This window comes from Calliphora vicina, chromosome 5, assembly GCF_958450345.1.
Source record: "Calliphora vicina chromosome 5, idCalVici1.1, whole genome shotgun sequence".
Lineage (NCBI taxonomy): Eukaryota > Metazoa > Arthropoda > Insecta > Diptera > Calliphoridae > Calliphora > Calliphora vicina.
The window spans coordinates 33397446-33415728 of record NC_088784.1 but is presented as its reverse complement, the minus strand read 5'-3'; the positions used below and the strand labels follow the sequence as shown (position 1 = coordinate 33415728).

Below are 18283 nucleotides of genomic sequence, written 5' to 3'. Positions count from 1 at the left end.
GCTATAACTAATTATGGGTCGAACACTATAACATTTGGTGACATGAATTCCGTATATATAAAACTTATTTGGAGCAAAATTTGTATATATATCCATATAAATTAAACATTTATGACCGATAAAGTCCAATCGGTAGGACATTTGTATGGGGGCTAGGTGAAATAATGGACCGATTTCAGCCAGTTTCAATAAGCTCCGTCCTTGGGCCGAAAAAATTATATGTACAAAATTTCGACCTGTACTCTGTGCACAAGCTTTACATGGAGAGCCAGCCAGCCAGACGGACGGGCGGACATCGTTTAATCGACTCAGAAAGTGATTCTGATCGGTATACTTTAAGGTGGGTGCTAGACTAATATTCTTGGGCGTTATGGTGGTGTAGGGTATAAATATTACACTGTTTTATTCAAGAAAATACTAGTATTACAATTTAAGTGTTTATGAATTGTGTTTTTTATGGGGTGAAAAAGACGGCAAACGATGTTGTAATGAAATTTGTTCTGCAATGTACAAATATCTTCTTATTTTAGATAAACGGAAAACTGTGAACGGTTTGTATTGCGATAGCTGTGCCTGGCAAAATCATAATAAAGCCATGTTAACCATGATAGCTTATTTCATTATATCATCCAAATTCATTAAATCTATTAAAATTACTTACTTACTACCAGGTCTTACCATGATGCCTGTTGATTCTATTCACAGCACAATATAATCATTTACTCGAATCCGAACTGTATGGGATCCTAGTGAGTGGCCTACAGTTAGTCGAAGTGCAAGAACAAACCCTTACGGTTATGACTCTGATTTTCTAAACTGGAAAATGTTTTCTGATCTGCTTCTTCCAAAAAAAATAAAATTAAGCTCGATGTGGTCTGCAGTTTTTGATACAACCGTGATTACAATTAAATACTGCTATTTAGACAATAGCGAGGAAAAGACTATTAACATTGATTTAAATACTTCTACGGTCCGTGGATCTCCTCCGGTATACAACACATAAATTTAATGATATGAAAGAAAGCTCTTAGCAATAAAAAAGTATTCCTCAATGTTTTCATAACGAGTTGGCCTGGAACATCCCAAAATGTTTAATTTACTGCATACTTTAAGAAAATATATTTTTTCGATACTTAAGAAAATATTTTTTCTTTGTAAAGCATAGAGGTAAACAACGTAAGCTCCAAAACAAATTTGTTGCTCACAAAATTAACTTAAAAATGCACTTATCGCATGTATGATACCATTAATAGACTACATTTTAATTTTCAAAGAAATCCTTCGCACAACTTAAAAAAAAAAACGAAAAAAACTATCCTATAAAATTTGATTTTTGGCGCTTACGTTATTTTCGCGGTTAAGGCTCGATATAAATATGTTTGAATTAAAATTAAACTAGTATTTTCACTGGGGATGTTTGTTTTTTTTTGAGGAATTTCGGGGATGAAAATTTTAAATTTGGGGATAAGTCTCCAAAACAATCTGGGAACCCTGACTCAAAGTACTCGTTCGCTATAGAAAAACAGCACATTACTCTATCGAAACCAGCTTATTTTAAACGTTCACCCAAAGTCTCTCCTGCGCTCGCCACATCTGTGAGAGGTTTATCGCTCATTGGGTCGGCAACGAAATTTCTATACTTAGATATGTTCGACAAGTTTCTTTTGTTTTTATACCCTTCACCTTCGTGAGAAGTGTATATATAAGTTTGTCATTCCGTTTGTAATTTCCACAATATGGACGAGAAGATTCTATATATATGTAACTTTTTGAAATCGGAACACAAACGAAGAAATATTATTATTTTTAAAATTGAACATACCCGAGGTCTCCTAGCAAAAGAGGTCTTGAGCTCCAAATCTTCTCGTAAAAAACCGGAAGCTCGATTTTGATTTTAGAACCATGGTTTCTTCTGGAAAAGTTCTTAGAATTTTCCGTAGATTAGGAATTTGCTATACGCTTAGTAGTCAAAAAAATTGACCCACCCTAGTATACATATAAGATTTGGCACAGCCGTTTTTAATTTTCAGTTGTATTTTAGTTTAAAAGCGACGTATTAAAATAGCAAAAAAAATATTTTTAAACATAATATCTTATTTTTTAGTTAATTAGAAAATGCCCAACTTTGGCCCGCGTAAACTTTTTAGTCCTAATATCAAAGGTTGGAAAGGCTGGATTTTTTTTTGGAATAGCCCGATTCTAAATATAATTTTTTATGTAACGAATGTAAAATTTACCTTATTATGTTGAAATATAGCAAAGACAGAGAAGTTTTAATGAAAAAATCACAATAAGTGGTGAATGACGATATATATAATTTGGTCATTCTGTGTGTAACATTGAGATATAATCATCTAAGACCCAACAAAGTAATATATAACTACTGATTCTTATGAAATTCTAAGTTATGTCCATCTATCTGTCCGTCTCTGTTAAACATTCTCACGTCTAAAATACACAAACAAACTTAGCAGGAATTCAACAAAAAAATGTATCATAAGCAGTGTGGTATTTATCGTTATTATGTTTATGATAAAAGGACTAACTCTGTTGAAAATGGTAAGAATCGGTCCATGATTTCTCCTAGCCGCCATATAAATTTATTCCAGAAATATGGTGCTACACGCAGCGAAAAAACATGGTTGTGAAAAACATAATCTAAGAGTAACATCAAATCATATTATGATTATTATTATTATTATTATTCAAATTTATTTTTGGGAATACAAAATTTAATTTTAATGTACTAAATTCTCAATTAAAATATTATTGATAAATTCACTGAAATTTATTATGCACAGTTCTGTAATTTTTGTCCAGTAATCCTATTACTGGATTTCGTGAATATCGGTCCATATTTTTTCCATTCGTTAAATCACTGAAATTCTCAAAAATTTCTTAGTTGATGCAAAAAATACTAATATTGTACAAAACTCGCTACGGCCCATACAAAAACTTCAATGGGAAACGAAAATTCTTCATTAACTTAACAAAACTGCCAAAGGCTTTTGAAAAGTTAGCTCGAATTTCATTTGTATGGGCCATTTTTTGCACTATGAGTGAAAATTGAATATGGTTCATGTCAAGTGAACCAACTTTTGAAATCGATGTCTTCCGATCGGTATGGAATGCATCAAGGTTAGTTCTATGGGATAGTAATTCAGACACAATTTTTCAACAAGATCGGTGTAGAACTCTCTGAGTTAGAGGGGCACTGTGGTTCCAAATCAAAATCTAGGTGGACAAAATTATGAAAATCGGTATCTTCAGAATTTGGAAAAACTAAGTTTTTTCGGAAGCTGACAATCTGCTCTCCTCCAATATAAATGGGAAGCGCCAGAAGTTCAACAAATTTTGAATCATATTTTCGTTAATTTTTTTTGTAATATTTTACTGCTTTACTAAATTAGATATATCTCAATGGTTTTACCATATAGAAATTCATACTTCAAAACATAGATAAACATTGATATAGGCTTTTATTAAATGTATATATATCTTATATTTATAGGCCTCTCCATTTTCCTGTTATAGTCCTTTAAACTTGGTTCTTAAATATACTGATATTTTTTTTTTCTAAGAATGTTATATAGCTTCCCAAAAAAAAAAGACCATCGAAGCCCGTCCAATGACTATATACATCATTTGAAGAAACTTCTGGGGAATGTCTTTGTAAAAAAATTGTAGCCGCCAGCACCCACCGAAATACTTTTTTTTAACCCTGCATGCCCAAACATATTTTTTATGCGTTATGACCAATGTTAGAAAAATCGATTCTGTGGAATCGGCGATGCGCCTACTTCTCAAAAAGTACTGAAAACGTAAAATACTATACCTCTTTATATATAAAAATTAAAAACATTTATATTTGCTATGGTTTTTGATTTATTTGTAATTTAATAAATTTTCGTCTTTCTTCAGTCTTAGCAATATCACTTGGAGTTTTTAAAAAAAATAAAAATAAATGAAATAAATTTAAAAACTTAAAATGCTTCCTGGCATTATAAAATTAAGGTAATGCTTTAAGTAATTAAAGCTGAAACAAAGTTGTACTTTAATGTTTTGCACAAAAGGCGCAAAGCTCAACTTTGTGTTCGCCACGTATATTTTTTCGCATTTTGAGCATGCAGTCTTTGTCTTGCTGTGTTTTTGATATAGGAACATAACACGCAAATTTTTCTTTTCTTAATTTTTTTGGAGCAATAATGTCACTTGGTTATTCATCGATGTCTTCTAAATCGTGACCACTGCTTTCATAATTGTCACTGTCCACTAGGGTATTCAATTAATCGGGTTTCTGATTTAATCGAGCAAATAATTAATCGAGGTTTAGATTTAATCGGTTAATAATCGGTTAAATTTTAATTATTCGATTAACCGAATAATTTCCATTTTAATTTTAAATTGAAAAGAAAAACAAGAATTTTGTGTATTTATATAAGCATTTTGTTAATAAAAAGAACAAAAACATAAAAAACGAACATAACATAACATTTCAACAAAACAATAAATAAACATGTGAGTTTTTTTAGGATTTTAGGGAGATATTCTGAAATAATCTTTTAAAAAAAGAATGTAATTTAAATGATTTTTTTAGTTTTAATAAAACGATCTGACTGATTGTAGATGTTGGAGAAATCGAAAGTAAGGCATGATAAAGAATATCCAATTTCTCAGTTTTTTTTTACTTTTTTCTAATCTTCCATCATACCATGGATTTTTTTAGTCTATATATATAAAAGAGTAACGTTACTGACTGACTGACTGACTGACTGATTCATCATCGCACAGCCCAAACGGCTGAAGCTAGAATCACGAAATTTTAACTGTGGGTTCCTCCCTCCCCAAAACGATCCGATAAGAAGGGATTTTTGGAAATTCGAACGTTTAGGGGGTAAAAAAGGGTAAAATCGGGTAAATTCGGTAACCTTATATCTTCAAAACTAATAAAGATACAAAAAAACTTAAAATTGCATGTTACTCCATTTAAAAAATAAGCTGACAGGTGTTTCGTACTTTTTCGAAATTCGAAACATTTAGGGGAGAAAACGGGTAAAAACTGTATTTTGGTACTTTTTTTGCACCCTATGTATCTTTTAAACCAATAAACATAGAAACAAATTTTAAATCGTATTCTTTAACTATCAAAAAATAAAAAATATAAATTTGGTACTTTTTGGAAATTCGAACCCCTAAGGGATAAAAATTGTATTTATTTTTGGTACTTTTTCATAAAATATGTTTTTCTATAATTTGACATAGACATACGAATATTTTATTATGATCTCCCACCACGATACAGAAATTTATTTGAATTAAATTTTACCAAAGCAATGGGGATAAAAAAGGTACCAAAAAGGGGATAAAATCGGGAAAATACATTTTATTTGAAATTATTAAGCCAATTTTGATAATTTTTTTAACATTGGTTCCTGGATTCATACACAAATTAACTAACAGGGTGTTATTTGGAACTCGAGTGCAAAGGTGTATATTGGGCCAAATCCGGGTAAACAGTTTGGTACTTTTTTAAAACATATTTTTTCATGGGCACATTAACACAGATTTTAATATTTTGAGACATGTCTGTAGCATAAACAATTTTGGCAAAATGGAATATTTTTAAAGTTCGAACTTGAGGAGTGTTCGAGGAAGAAAAGGGAAATTGGTACTTTTCTCCTAATGGTACTTTTTTAATATTTTAAATTATTTCACTTATCGCCATTAAAGTTAGCTGATATGTATTTGAGTGAAGTTAGTGTTAGGAATAGGGGATAATATTTAGGTACCAAAATGTGTGAACTGAACTATAGGTACTTTTTTGTTCTTCTAATGGTACTTTTTTGAAATTTCTATAACAATGGACTTAGAAACATGAAATTAAACATATACGGTCCTAAGTGAGTGAGAATTCTAGGGGGAGACTTTTTGGTACTTTTTCTTTATTGGAATGGTACTTTTTGTAATTTCTTCACCAATGAACCTAGAAACATAAAATAAAGCTTATATATAAACCGAGTGAGTAGGAAACCACAAGTGTGGGTTTTTTGGTACTTTTTCTATATTATAATGGTACTTTTTTGAATTTTCTATAACTATGGACTTAGAGACATGAAATTAAGCATATATGGCCCTAAGTGAGTGAGAATTCTAGGGGGAGACTTTTTGGTACTTTTTCTTTATTCGAATGGTACTTTTTGTAATTTCTTCGCCAATGAACCTAAAAACATGAAATAAAGCTTATACGGACCGAAGTGAGTGGGAATCTACAAGTGACTGCTTTTTGGTACTTTTTCTATATTCTTATGGTACTTTTTGAATTTTCTGTAATAATGGACATAGAAATATGAAGTTAAGCATATATGGTCCTAAGTGAGTGAGAATTCTAGGGGGATACTTTTTGGTACTTTTTCTTTAATAGAATGGTACTTTTTGTAAGTTCTTCACCAATGAACCTAGAAACATGAAATATAGCTTACATGGGCAAGAGTGGGTGGGAATCCACACGTGGCTGCTTTTTGGTACTTTTTCTATATTATAATGGTACTTTTTGAATTTTCTGTAATAAAGGACCTAGAAACATGAAATTAAGCGTATATGGTCCTATGTGAGTGAAAATTCAAGCGGATACTTCATGGTACTTTTTTTATTATAATGGTACTTTTTTTAATTTTGTATAACAGTGGACTTAGAAACATGAAATTAAGCATATACGGTCCTAAGTCAGTGAGAATTCTAGGGGGAGACTTTTTGGTACTTTTTCTCTATTCGAATGGTACTTTTTGTAATTTCTTCACCAATGAACCTAGAAACATGAAGTAAAGCTTATATGGACCGGAGTGAGTGGAAATCCACAAGTGCCTGATTTTGGTACTTTTTATATATTGTAGCGGTACTTTTTGAATTTTCTGTAATAATGGACATAAAAATATGAAATTAATCGTATATGTTCTAAAGTGAGTGAGAATTCTAGGGATAGACTTTTTGGTACTTTTTCTTTATTCGAATGGTACTTTTTGTAATTTCTTCACCAATTAACCTAAAACCATGAAATTAAGCTTATATGGGAGTGAGTGGGAAACCACAAGTGGGGGCTTTTTGGTACTTTTTATATATTCTAATGGTACTTTTTGAATTTTCTGTAATAATGGACATAGAAATATGAAATTAGGCGTCTATGGTCCCAAGTGAGTGAAAATTCAAGGCCATACTTCTTGGTACTTTTTCTTTGTTCTCATATGTACTTTTGTGAATTTACTATAATGGACCTAGCGTTTCCAAAAAACCAAAGAATTTAAAACCGCGGTTTCGTTTTTTTTTTTGGGTTTTGTGATAATTTTTAAATATTAATTGTTATAGAAACAAAATTAGTTGATAATATAGGAAAGGCTATACAAATTTAAAATTCAAACTTGACGGGTTATGGTTTAGTAAATGCGAATTCAAAAGTGATAATCAATGGTACTATTTGTTTATTGCAATGGTACTTTTTGAATATTTTATAATAATTTTAGGCACACATGATTCTGAATGAATTTGAATTCACAAAAGGTGTCTTTAGTGGTAACTTTTATTTGCATTTTCTATAATAATGGACCCAGAAATATGAAATTAGACATTTACAATTAGATTCACAAAGGGAGACTTAATAGTACTATTTCATTCTTCTAATTGGGGTGGCGAAGCGCACCGGGTCAGCTAGTTTTAAATACTTTAATACTTTCTTTAAGTTGTAATAAAAGACTCGTTTCAGTAATGTCTTCAGTTTCGTGTATTACCATATCGTCCTCCGACTCATTAGGACAAAAATCATCATAGAACATTCTAGAAATAAGGGTCATTTCCAAATTCCTTAGTCAGTTTTCGTACTATACTTAAAAAAACTATTGCTAGAAGGGAATGTTTACGAGTTAAGAAATAAAATTTGTGTGTTTAAAATTATATTTCTATATAAAGTGCAAAAAATAATACATTTCGGTTAATCGGTTAATCGACACAAATTAATCGGTTTATTCGTTATTTGAAAATCGTCAATTTTGAATTATTCGAACAGTTAACCGTCCAAAATTAATCGGTTAACCGATTAACGGTTAATCGATTGAATACCCTACTGTCCACTATATCTTCCGAAGAACTTTCTTCAGATAAACGTGGCGCTTTCAGATAAACTGCGTCAAACAGGGCAGTTACTGCGTAACTCAATCCGAAAACGAAAATGTGTGCTAAATGCATTGAAATTCGAATAGATTTCCTTTTGAATCGAATAAGGAAGTAGCCCCCCAGGTGGTTTTTTCTCATCCATGTTCTTAGCAAAATGTGTCCAAAATAGTTTAGATAGCTATTTCTTCAACCTTTCGAAAAAAAATAATTTAAAAATAATAAAAAATGTTTGACATTTTTTTTTCCGAAACTGCGTTCCTCAAAAATATTGCACTTTTCATCATAAAAAAATTTGTATAAATTTTCGGAAAACGGCTACACCGATTTGGCTAATTTTTTGTTTAAATGATCATAGTAATCCAATTTAAGTTTTTACTGAAAGAAAAATTGACCACGGCAATTTTGTTTCGATATATCTAACATTTTTTTAATGTTCGCACTACATAGTCCGCAAAAGATTTTACATAAATAAAAATTGTCCACGTCCATTAATACGCCCACTTATTAAATACATCTGCAAAATACATCGGTCTGTGATCACTCATATTTCTAGCCAAAAATCGATTTTTTATATAAATACTCATAATATCTAAATTCGCTAATAACTTGGCCAATAAGCGATTAATTAAGAAAAGGAGCTCGATCTGTGATCACTCATATTTCTGACAAAAAATCGATTTTTTATATAAAAACTCAAAATATCTAAATTCTCTAATAACTTCGCCAATAAGCGTTTAATCAAGAAACGGAGCTCGATCTGTGGTCACTCGTTTTTCCAACCAAAATTCGATTACTTATATAAAAACTCAAAATATGTACATTGATTTAAATGTATTCCGTTCTTTTTTATACCCTTCACCATGAGTGGCAAGGGTATATATAAGTTTGTCATTCCGTTTGTAATTTCCACATTTTTCATTTGCGACCCCATAAAGTATATATATTCTGGATCGTTATAGATAGCGGAATCGATATAGCCATGTCCGTCTGTCCGTCTGTCCGTCTGTGTGTTGAAATCAACTTTCCGAAGCCCCCAAAAAACATACATACATGATTCATATATCAATATCTCCGGAATTCTTCCGGCTCGGTTGCTATTTAAAATCGAGAAAATCGGTCCACAAATGGCTGAGATATAAGGAAAAAACCAGGACAACCTCGATTTTTTACCTATTTTTGACCTATATCTGGATTACTAAGTCATTAATATAGACAATATGGATATCTAATGATAGATATTTCAAAGACCTTTGCATCGACGTATATAAGACCATAGTAAGTTGGACCTGGGCTGAGAAATAACCATAAAACCAAAACACAATGTAATTTGTTATTGTTTTCAATGATGTCATGCAAATATATGTATAATAACAAACAAAGCTTTATTTGTATGTATATATGTATGTGTTTTTTTGTCAATCTTCAGCAATGCGAATGTATATACCAGGTGGTGTCGATTCTACAATAAGTACAACATTTACAAAAACCACTTGCAATTTGTTTTTGTTTATGTGGTTTAAGCTGTCAAAGTTTGCCTGTTGTTTTTGTTACTTTTACGTTTGTTGTAGCATTCGCCGCAACAATCATAGGATAATTGACAGCTCAAACATCAAAACAACATTATCAACACCACCTGGTATATAAATTCGCCTTGAGAGAGAGCTTTTTATAATGTGTTCTCAAAAGAGCAACTCTCTCACGCGTACACAGAACCAGTGTTGCTATATATTTTTTGAAGAAAACTTTTTATTTCTAAGTACATACTAAAATTACAAAACCCAATTCGTACATACAGTGGTGGCCACCAATTTAAGACAAATACTTGAATTTTTTTCATCAACTGAATTTTAAGTGCGATAGAGCCAAAATAAAAGGACCTCTAAGGGTATGAAATTTATTATTAATGTTTCTAGTTTCTGAAAAATGTTTGGAAAAATCGGTAAAACATATATGGACAAAGATATGTGGAAATACGTTGACCCACTTCAGCGAACATCCGCTGTTAATAACATGATATGAGCGAAACTAATGGAACTAAAAATACGAAATTTGGTCCGAATATTTTATAATAATAAAAATATAATGATATAAATGTGAGAAAATATGTTTATTTAAAAAAATTTTTTTTTGGTCAAATTGTAGAAAAATGTTATGTGTTCGTGGTAAATATGTATGAATTGACACAGTCGAATAAAACACACTTGTGTGTTAAAACAGTCCTCATGCATTCATATTTGTGGAAATATTTGAAAAAATAATTGACAATCACGTGAAATTTAGCAAACAATTTTTGTCTTAAATTCCTGGCCACCACTGTATATGTAATCAAACTGAGATAATTTATGTGAATTTAGTGCTGGAGACACTTTCAATATATTCAAATCAATCTCCCCATTTAGTGAATGAATTTGGGGACTATCATTTTGAAATCATCGATATCAATTATCAATTTTCCAAAAAAACTTTTTTTTTTAAAAATAAAACTTTTTGCGTCTCAAAAACCTTGCTAAAAAGGGAAAACTTGACATATGGTAACACTGCACAGAACACATATTGTACAAAAACAACAACCACGTTGTTTGAGCACGTTGCTTTTGCGCTTATTTCATTTTTGTTGTTGTATGTTGCTATTGTCAACAAATAATTGAGCAACGCACCACTCCCAGCAAGGCGAATCTATAGAAAGTGACGACAGAACTACAACATGTACAAAAACAACAGGTACTTTGTTTTTGTTAAAAGATAGTCGTACTGTCAAAGTTGCCTGTTGTTGTTTTTGCTTTTGGGTTTGTTGTATTTTTCGCCATTGACAGTTCACTTGTCTAAACAATTCGCCTTGACTCTCATATTGTTATTCTATTTTTTTAGCCGTTTTTAAAACATGAAAGTAAATAACAAACATTTCAGAAAAAGCTTTTTGTTCTATTGTTGTGTTTCATTCTTTTAATACCCTTCATCATAAGTGGCAAGGCTATATACATATATATATGGAAATTTGTCATTCCGTTTGCAATTTCTATAAAATTTTATGAAATTTCAACAGATTATGTAAACGATTCTATATTGGATTTGCTGTTACGGTTCCATATGTGTTCTCCTATTTTAAGATTTTCTTTTCTTTAAATCTTATATACAGGGATGGAAAATTATATTTTTGTTCCGTATTAAAATATTATTAAAAAATTACTTTCTTCATCACCAGAGTACTTAAAATATTAATATTACTGTAGCTTTATGTTGTAAACAGTCGTCTGTTATCACAAAATTGTCTATAGAAAGTGCTGTTGAATACGAGATTTTCTATAGAAAATGCTGTTATAATAGACAAGATTTTTAAAGAAAATGCTGTTTTTCATACGATTTTCTATAGAAAATACTGTTATACACAATATGTCCAAAAAATATAGTTATAGACAAGATTTTCTATAGAAAATTATTTTATTTTCTATAGAAAAATGTTACACTCAAGACTTTCAACAGAAAATATAGTTATACTTAAGATTTTCTACAGCAAATATTGTTATACACAAGATTGTTTATAGAAAATATTGTTCTACCCAAGATTTTCTATAGAAAATATTGCTCTACACAAGATTTTCTATAGAAAATATTGCTCTACACAAGATTTTATATAGAAAATATTGCTCTACACAAGATTTTCTATAGAAAATATTGCTCTACACAAGATTTTCTATAGAAAATATTGCTCTACACAACATTTTCTATAGAAAATATTGCTCTACACAAGATTTTCTATAGAAAATATTGCTCTACACAAGATTTTCTATAGAAAATATTGCTCTACACAACATTTTCTATAGAAAATATTGCTCTACACAAGATTTTCTATAGAAAATATTGCTCTACACAAGATTTTCTATAGAAAATATTGCTCTACACAAGATTTTCTATAGAAAATATTGCTCTACACAAGATTTTCTATAGAAAATATTGCTCTACACAAGATTTTATATAGAAAATATTGCTCTACACAAGATTTTCTATAGAAAATATTGCTCTACACAAGATTTTCTATAGAAAATATTGCTCTACACAAGATTTTCTATAGAAAATATTGCTCTACACAAGATTTTCTATAGAAAATATTGCTCTACACAAGATTTTCTATAGAAAATATTGCTCTACACAAGATTTTCTATAGAAAATATTGCTCTACACAAGATTTTCTATAGAAAATATTGCTCTACACAAGATTTTCTATAGAAAATATTGCTCTACACAAGATTTTCTATAGAAAATATTGCTCTACACAAGATTTTCTATAGAAAATATTGCTCTACACAAGATTTTCTATAGAAAATATTGTTCTACACAAGATTTTCTATAGAAAATATTGCTCTACACAAGATTTTCTATAGAAAATATTGTTCTACACAAGATTTTCTATAGAAAATATTGCTCTACACAAGATTTTCTATAGAAAATATTGCTCTACACAAGATTTTCTATAGAAAATATTGTTCTACACAAGATTTTCTATAGAAAATATTGCTCTACACAAGATTTTCTATAGAAAATATTGCTCTACACAAGATTTTCTATAGAAAATATTGCTCTACACAAGATTTTCTATAGAACATATTGCTCTACACAAGATTTTCTATAGAAAATATTGCTCTACACAAGATTTTCTATAGAAAATATTGTTCTACACAAGATTTTCTATAGAAAATATTGCTCTACACAAGATTTTCTATAGAAAATATTGTTCTACACAAGATTTTCTATAGAAAATATTGCTCTACACAAGATTTTCTATAGAAAATATTGTTCTACACAAGATTTTCTATAGAAAATATTGTTCTACACAAGATTTTCTATAGAAAATATTGTTCTACACAAGATTTTCTATAGAAAATATTGTTCTACACAAGATTTTCTATAGAAAATATTGTTCTACACAAGATTTTCTACAGAAAATATTGTTCTACACAAGATTTTCTACAGAAAATATTGTTCTACACAAGATTTTCTACAGAAAATATTGTTCTACACAAGATTTTCTACAGAAAATATTGTTCTACACAAGATTTTCTACAGAAAATATTGTTCTACACAAGATTTTTTACAGAAAATATTGTTCTACACAAGATTTTCTACAGAAAATGTTGTTCTACACAAGATTTTGACCTATATCTGTATTATGGATATCTAATGATAGATATTTCAAAGATCTTTGCAACGACGTATATGACCATAGTAAGTTGGCCCTATAATGGGTCAAAATCGAAAAAATATTTTTTAACCCAAATTTTTTTTTACTAAATTTAATTTTTTTTAATTTTAAAAAAATTAAAAAACAATTTCGAAAAAAAAATTCCAAAAAATTGGAAAAATAAAATTGAATTTGTGTTTACCTAAAAATATTTAAAATTTTTATTTTAAAGTATAATTTGGTGAAGGGTATTTAAGATTCGGCACAGCCGAATATAGCTCTCTTACTTGTTTTTTATTCAATTAATCACACAACATATAAAAATTGCCGATGCATTTCATTATTTAAATTTTTTCCCAAGTTCCTAAAGCATGAGTCATTTATTTTTTTATGATAATAAGCTTAACCCAAAATAGGTACAATTGTTAGAATATACATTTTCAATCAGCATTTATTAGAATAAAGAATAGTTTTTTTTGGAAATTTCGTTTAAAAAAATATGTAATTAAAAAAGTAAAAATCCGATGTCAGAAAATGTCGATGTCATATATTAAACATCTATGGATAATAGTTTGAATTGTTTATTTAAATATTTCTAATTTTAAGCATTTAGTTTTAGATCCTGGTTGGTATATTTTTTTATATTTTTTATATAAAAACTCAAAATATCTAAAATTGCTAATAACTTTTCCAACAAGCGTTGAATCATGAAAAAAAGCTCGATCTGTGATCACTCATTTTTCAGACCAAAATTCGATTACTTATATAAAAACTCAAAATATGTACATTGATTTACATTTATTCTGTTGTTGCAAGACTTAGGTTTTAGGTTCTTTATCGCTCAGTAGCGCTTCTATACATATATATTTTATTCTATGTCCTATATGAATAAAAATTTTCATTCAATAATACGTTTTTTTTAGACTATTTTAACCCTTTTCAAACCGCTTCTCACAAATTCACAAATCAAACACAAGCATTTTTTTAACTTCTGTCTGAAGATCAAAATATTCTGAAATTTGTTTAATATAATTTTTAAAAATTTGAAAATGGAGTTTTGAAACTGTCGTATAGGTTAACAGTATCCTACGAACACAGAAAGTCATTTACAAGTAAATATGGATATATGATTTTTTATTTTAATATTTCTCAAAATATGAATTTGAATTTTTAATAACTTTAATATTTTTTAATGAATTTTTGTACACATTCTATTTCTATTCTTTTAAGTTAAATTGCAAAAGTAACTTTTTAATGCCCCTTGTAAATGCACCTCAAAACTTCAGGGGGCTTGCGGGAAGTTTTAGACCCTGCCGATTAAAGTTTATAGAAAATACCTGTAGATCCGTTTTTGGTAATTGGTTTACTGATATTTGCTGTGTTGTGATATGACAAACCCCTTGCATTAGTTTTTAAAATAATAAAATAAAATACTTATGCATGGTATAATTAAAATATTGCTGTATTGTTTGCTTTATTGATAAAATCCTACATATTTATGTATAACTTACAATATTTTCAATACACATTAGTTTGTAAATTGTAATATTTAAACAGATGTTAATTACAAGAACCGATCACACCATTCATTGAGGCAGTTGAAGCAATCCTTAGCTTGTTTAGAATTGGCATTACAGGTAGTTTGAATCCATTCCGTAAAACGATATTCGTTTCTCTGTAACACTAAATATTGACCGAGCACAGCATTTGCCTATAATAATTTACCGAATTACACATTGCGTTAATTAAATATTCTACTATCATCTATGTATGATAAAACTTACTTTATTGAAGCCAGCTTCATTTAAACGATCACCCAAAATCGTTCCTATTCCCGCCAGATCTGTGACAGGTTTTTCACCCATAGGATCGGAGACGAAATCTCTATGCTTTTTTGAAGTGGTCGCCATGATTGTTTCGCTTTCTCTATGATACAAACTTTTATGAATTAAATATAAAACGATCAACTATACTTTAGCTTATGTGCTGTTTTTCGATAGCGAATGAGTGCTTTGAGTGGACGTTTTACATGTATTTTGTTTTTGTTACAATAACAAAACACATGTTAAATTTCCACTCGAAGCAGTGCTGTCAGATTAGGGGATTTTTCCCCAAATTGGGGATTTTATTTTGTAAATGGGGATAAATAATTGGTTTTGGGGATATGGGGGAACAGTTGGGGAAATATTGTATGTTTTGGTGATTTTTAGAATCTTTTTGGGGATTTTTATTTTTTCGTTTCAGTTTATTTAATTTATGTAAGAGATTATTTTAAAATCGAAAGAAAACATTGAACTATAAGTCTGATAAGTCGTAAAATTTCAACAAACATTTTATACTGTCAATTCTTGTTATTATTGTTGTGTTATCAATAGACGTGAATGTTTGTTTTAGAAAAAGAATTTGTAAAAATGGAAAAAAAGCATAATTCCACCTGGGAAATTGAATATTTTTCTCAAGGTATTTCTTATGGAATAAAATCTGAAATTTAACTGTATATAAAGAAGGGTATTCATTTCAAAATTAAATGGAAAATTACAATCTAAGTTATCTTACAGTTGGTTATGGTTTGTTAAAAATACAACGTTTTGTGCAATTTTAATTTTTTTTTTTTCGAAATAAGTAAAATTTATATATGTATTCACCCTTATTCTATTTGGCGTCCATAAAGAAAATCGTCTAAATTTCGCAAGAAAATATATGAAATGGACAGATGAGTGGAAAAAAGTAATTTTCTCTGACGAAAAAAATTTAATTTAGACTGTCCTATTATTCTATTTGGCGTCGTCGACATAGTCGTCAATGTTGAGTCAAAAAATGGTACAGGTCGCAGAGTACAGGTCGCAATTTTGAAAATATTTCGATCAGACTTGGTACATATTATTTTTTCGACCCAAGGGCCAAGCGTATTGAAACTGGCGGAAATCGGTCCATTATTTCACCTATCCCCCATACAAATGTCCTTCCGAAATTGGACTTTATCGGTTATAAATGTTTAATTTATATATGTATCTACACAAATTGCACTCCAAATAAGTTTTATATATACAAAATTCATGTCACAAAATTTTGTTACGATCGGTCTATAATTTGTCATAGCTCCCATATAGACCCGCTTCCGAAAATCACTTTAACGTGCATAAATCGCTTAAAAATGTTGGTATACTCACAAAATAGCTCTTTTACTTAGTGTAGGGTATTATCATATTTCCTTACTTGTTTTTTATTCAATTAATCACAATTAATCATTGACGATGCATTTCATTATTTAAATTTTTTCCCAAGTTCCTAAAGCATGAGTCATTTATTTTTGTATGATAATAAGCTTAACCCAAAATAGGTACAATTGTTAGAATATACATTTTCAATCAGCATTTAGCGTTTATTAGAATAAAGAATAGTTTTTTCTTTTTTTTTTGGAAATTTCGTTTAAAATAAAATGTAATTGAAAATGTTGATGTCATATATTAAACATCTATGAATAATAGTTTTAATTGTTTATTTAAATATTTCTAATTAAGCATTTGGTTTTAGATCCTGGTTGGTATAAAACTAATTTATAATTTGAGTAATATAACTAATTTCTAAAGTGCAGTATTAAAAAAGTTGGATTACTTAAAGACACTAAAGTGACAACTGATTTCACGCTAGATTACCTACGATATATAAAGTAACCCATTTACTTCTCTTTGCATTACAAAGATAACATATGTACTAGGTTTTTTTGGTTAAGTCGGTTTCGGTTTTTTTGAAAAACTCAAATTTTTCTTGGAATAATCGGTTTTTTTCTAAAAGAGTGTTTTTATGAGTTTTGGTATTTTAAAAACTTTAACTTTAAATAAAACGATATACTCCAAAGCATTTAAGATGTGTTTTATTCTTAAGAGATTATTTTAGCCACCATAAGAGGTTAAAATTTACTGATGTTAACGATAAAAATCAAATGTCGTTTGTTGGTAATTGCATCAGTAGAGAACGTCCGGACCGATTTAGACAATTTTTTTTGTTAAAATTTTGTTCATAGCTCAACTTAGGTTTTTACGGAATGAAAAATTAACCACGCCCACTTTTACGCCCACTTTTTTCGATTTATCTAAAATTAGAAAACGGCTACATCGATAGTAATCAAATTTAAGTTTTTACTGAAAGAAAAATTGAACACGCCAATAGTTTTTATATAAATAAAAATTGTCAACGTCCACTAATACGCCCACTTATTAAATACATCTGCACAAAACATCATTCTGTGATCAATCATATTTCAGACCATAATTCGATTACTTATATAAAAACTCTCAATATCTAAATTCGCTAATAACTTGGCCAATAAGCGTTGAATCCTGAAAAGGACCTCGATCTGTCATCACTCATATTTTTTTTTTAAACTATTTTAACCCTTTTCAAAACGCTTCTCACAAATTCACAAATCAAACACAAGCATTTTTTTAACTTCGACTGGACAACGTCTGTCTGTTCAGCTAGTTCTCATTAAATCTGAATGTGAAGATCAAATTATTCTGAAATTTGTTTAACATAATTTTTAAAAATTTGCAAATGGAGTTTTGAAACTGTCGTATAGGTTAACAGTATCCTACGAACACAGAAAGTCATTTACAAGTAAATATGGATATATGATTTTTTATTTTAATATTTCTCAAAATATGAATTTGAATTTTTAATAACTTTAATATTTTTTAATGAATTTTTGTACACATTCTATTTCTATTCTTTTAAGTTAAATTGCAAAAGTAACTTTTTAATGCCCCTTGTAAATGCACCTCAAAACTTCAGGGGGCTTGCGGCAAGTCTTAGCCCCAGCCGATTAAAGTTTATAGAAAATACCTGTAGATCCGTTTTTGGTAATTGGTTTACTGATATTTGCTGTGTTGTGATATGGCAAACCCCTTGCATTAGTTTTGAAAATAATAAAATAAAATACTTATGTAC

At 29.4% G+C, this 18283-nt stretch overlaps 1 protein-coding gene across 1 annotated transcript; it reads right to left on the bottom strand.

Annotated features, from left to right (window-relative positions):
- Nucleotides 1-14770: 14770 nt before the first annotated feature.
- On the bottom strand, nt 14771-15326 carry LOC135961611 (barrier-to-autointegration factor-like). The gene is made up of 2 exons (XM_065513139.1): nt 15121-15326; nt 14771-15047 (listed from the first exon to the last, which is right to left on the bottom strand). The coding sequence occupies exons 1-2, from the start codon at nt 15244-15246 to the stop codon at nt 14901-14903; spliced, it is 273 nt and encodes a 90-aa protein (XP_065369211.1). The 5' UTR covers nt 15247-15326; the 3' UTR covers nt 14771-14900.
- Between the last annotated feature and the right edge of the window lie 2957 nt (nt 15327-18283).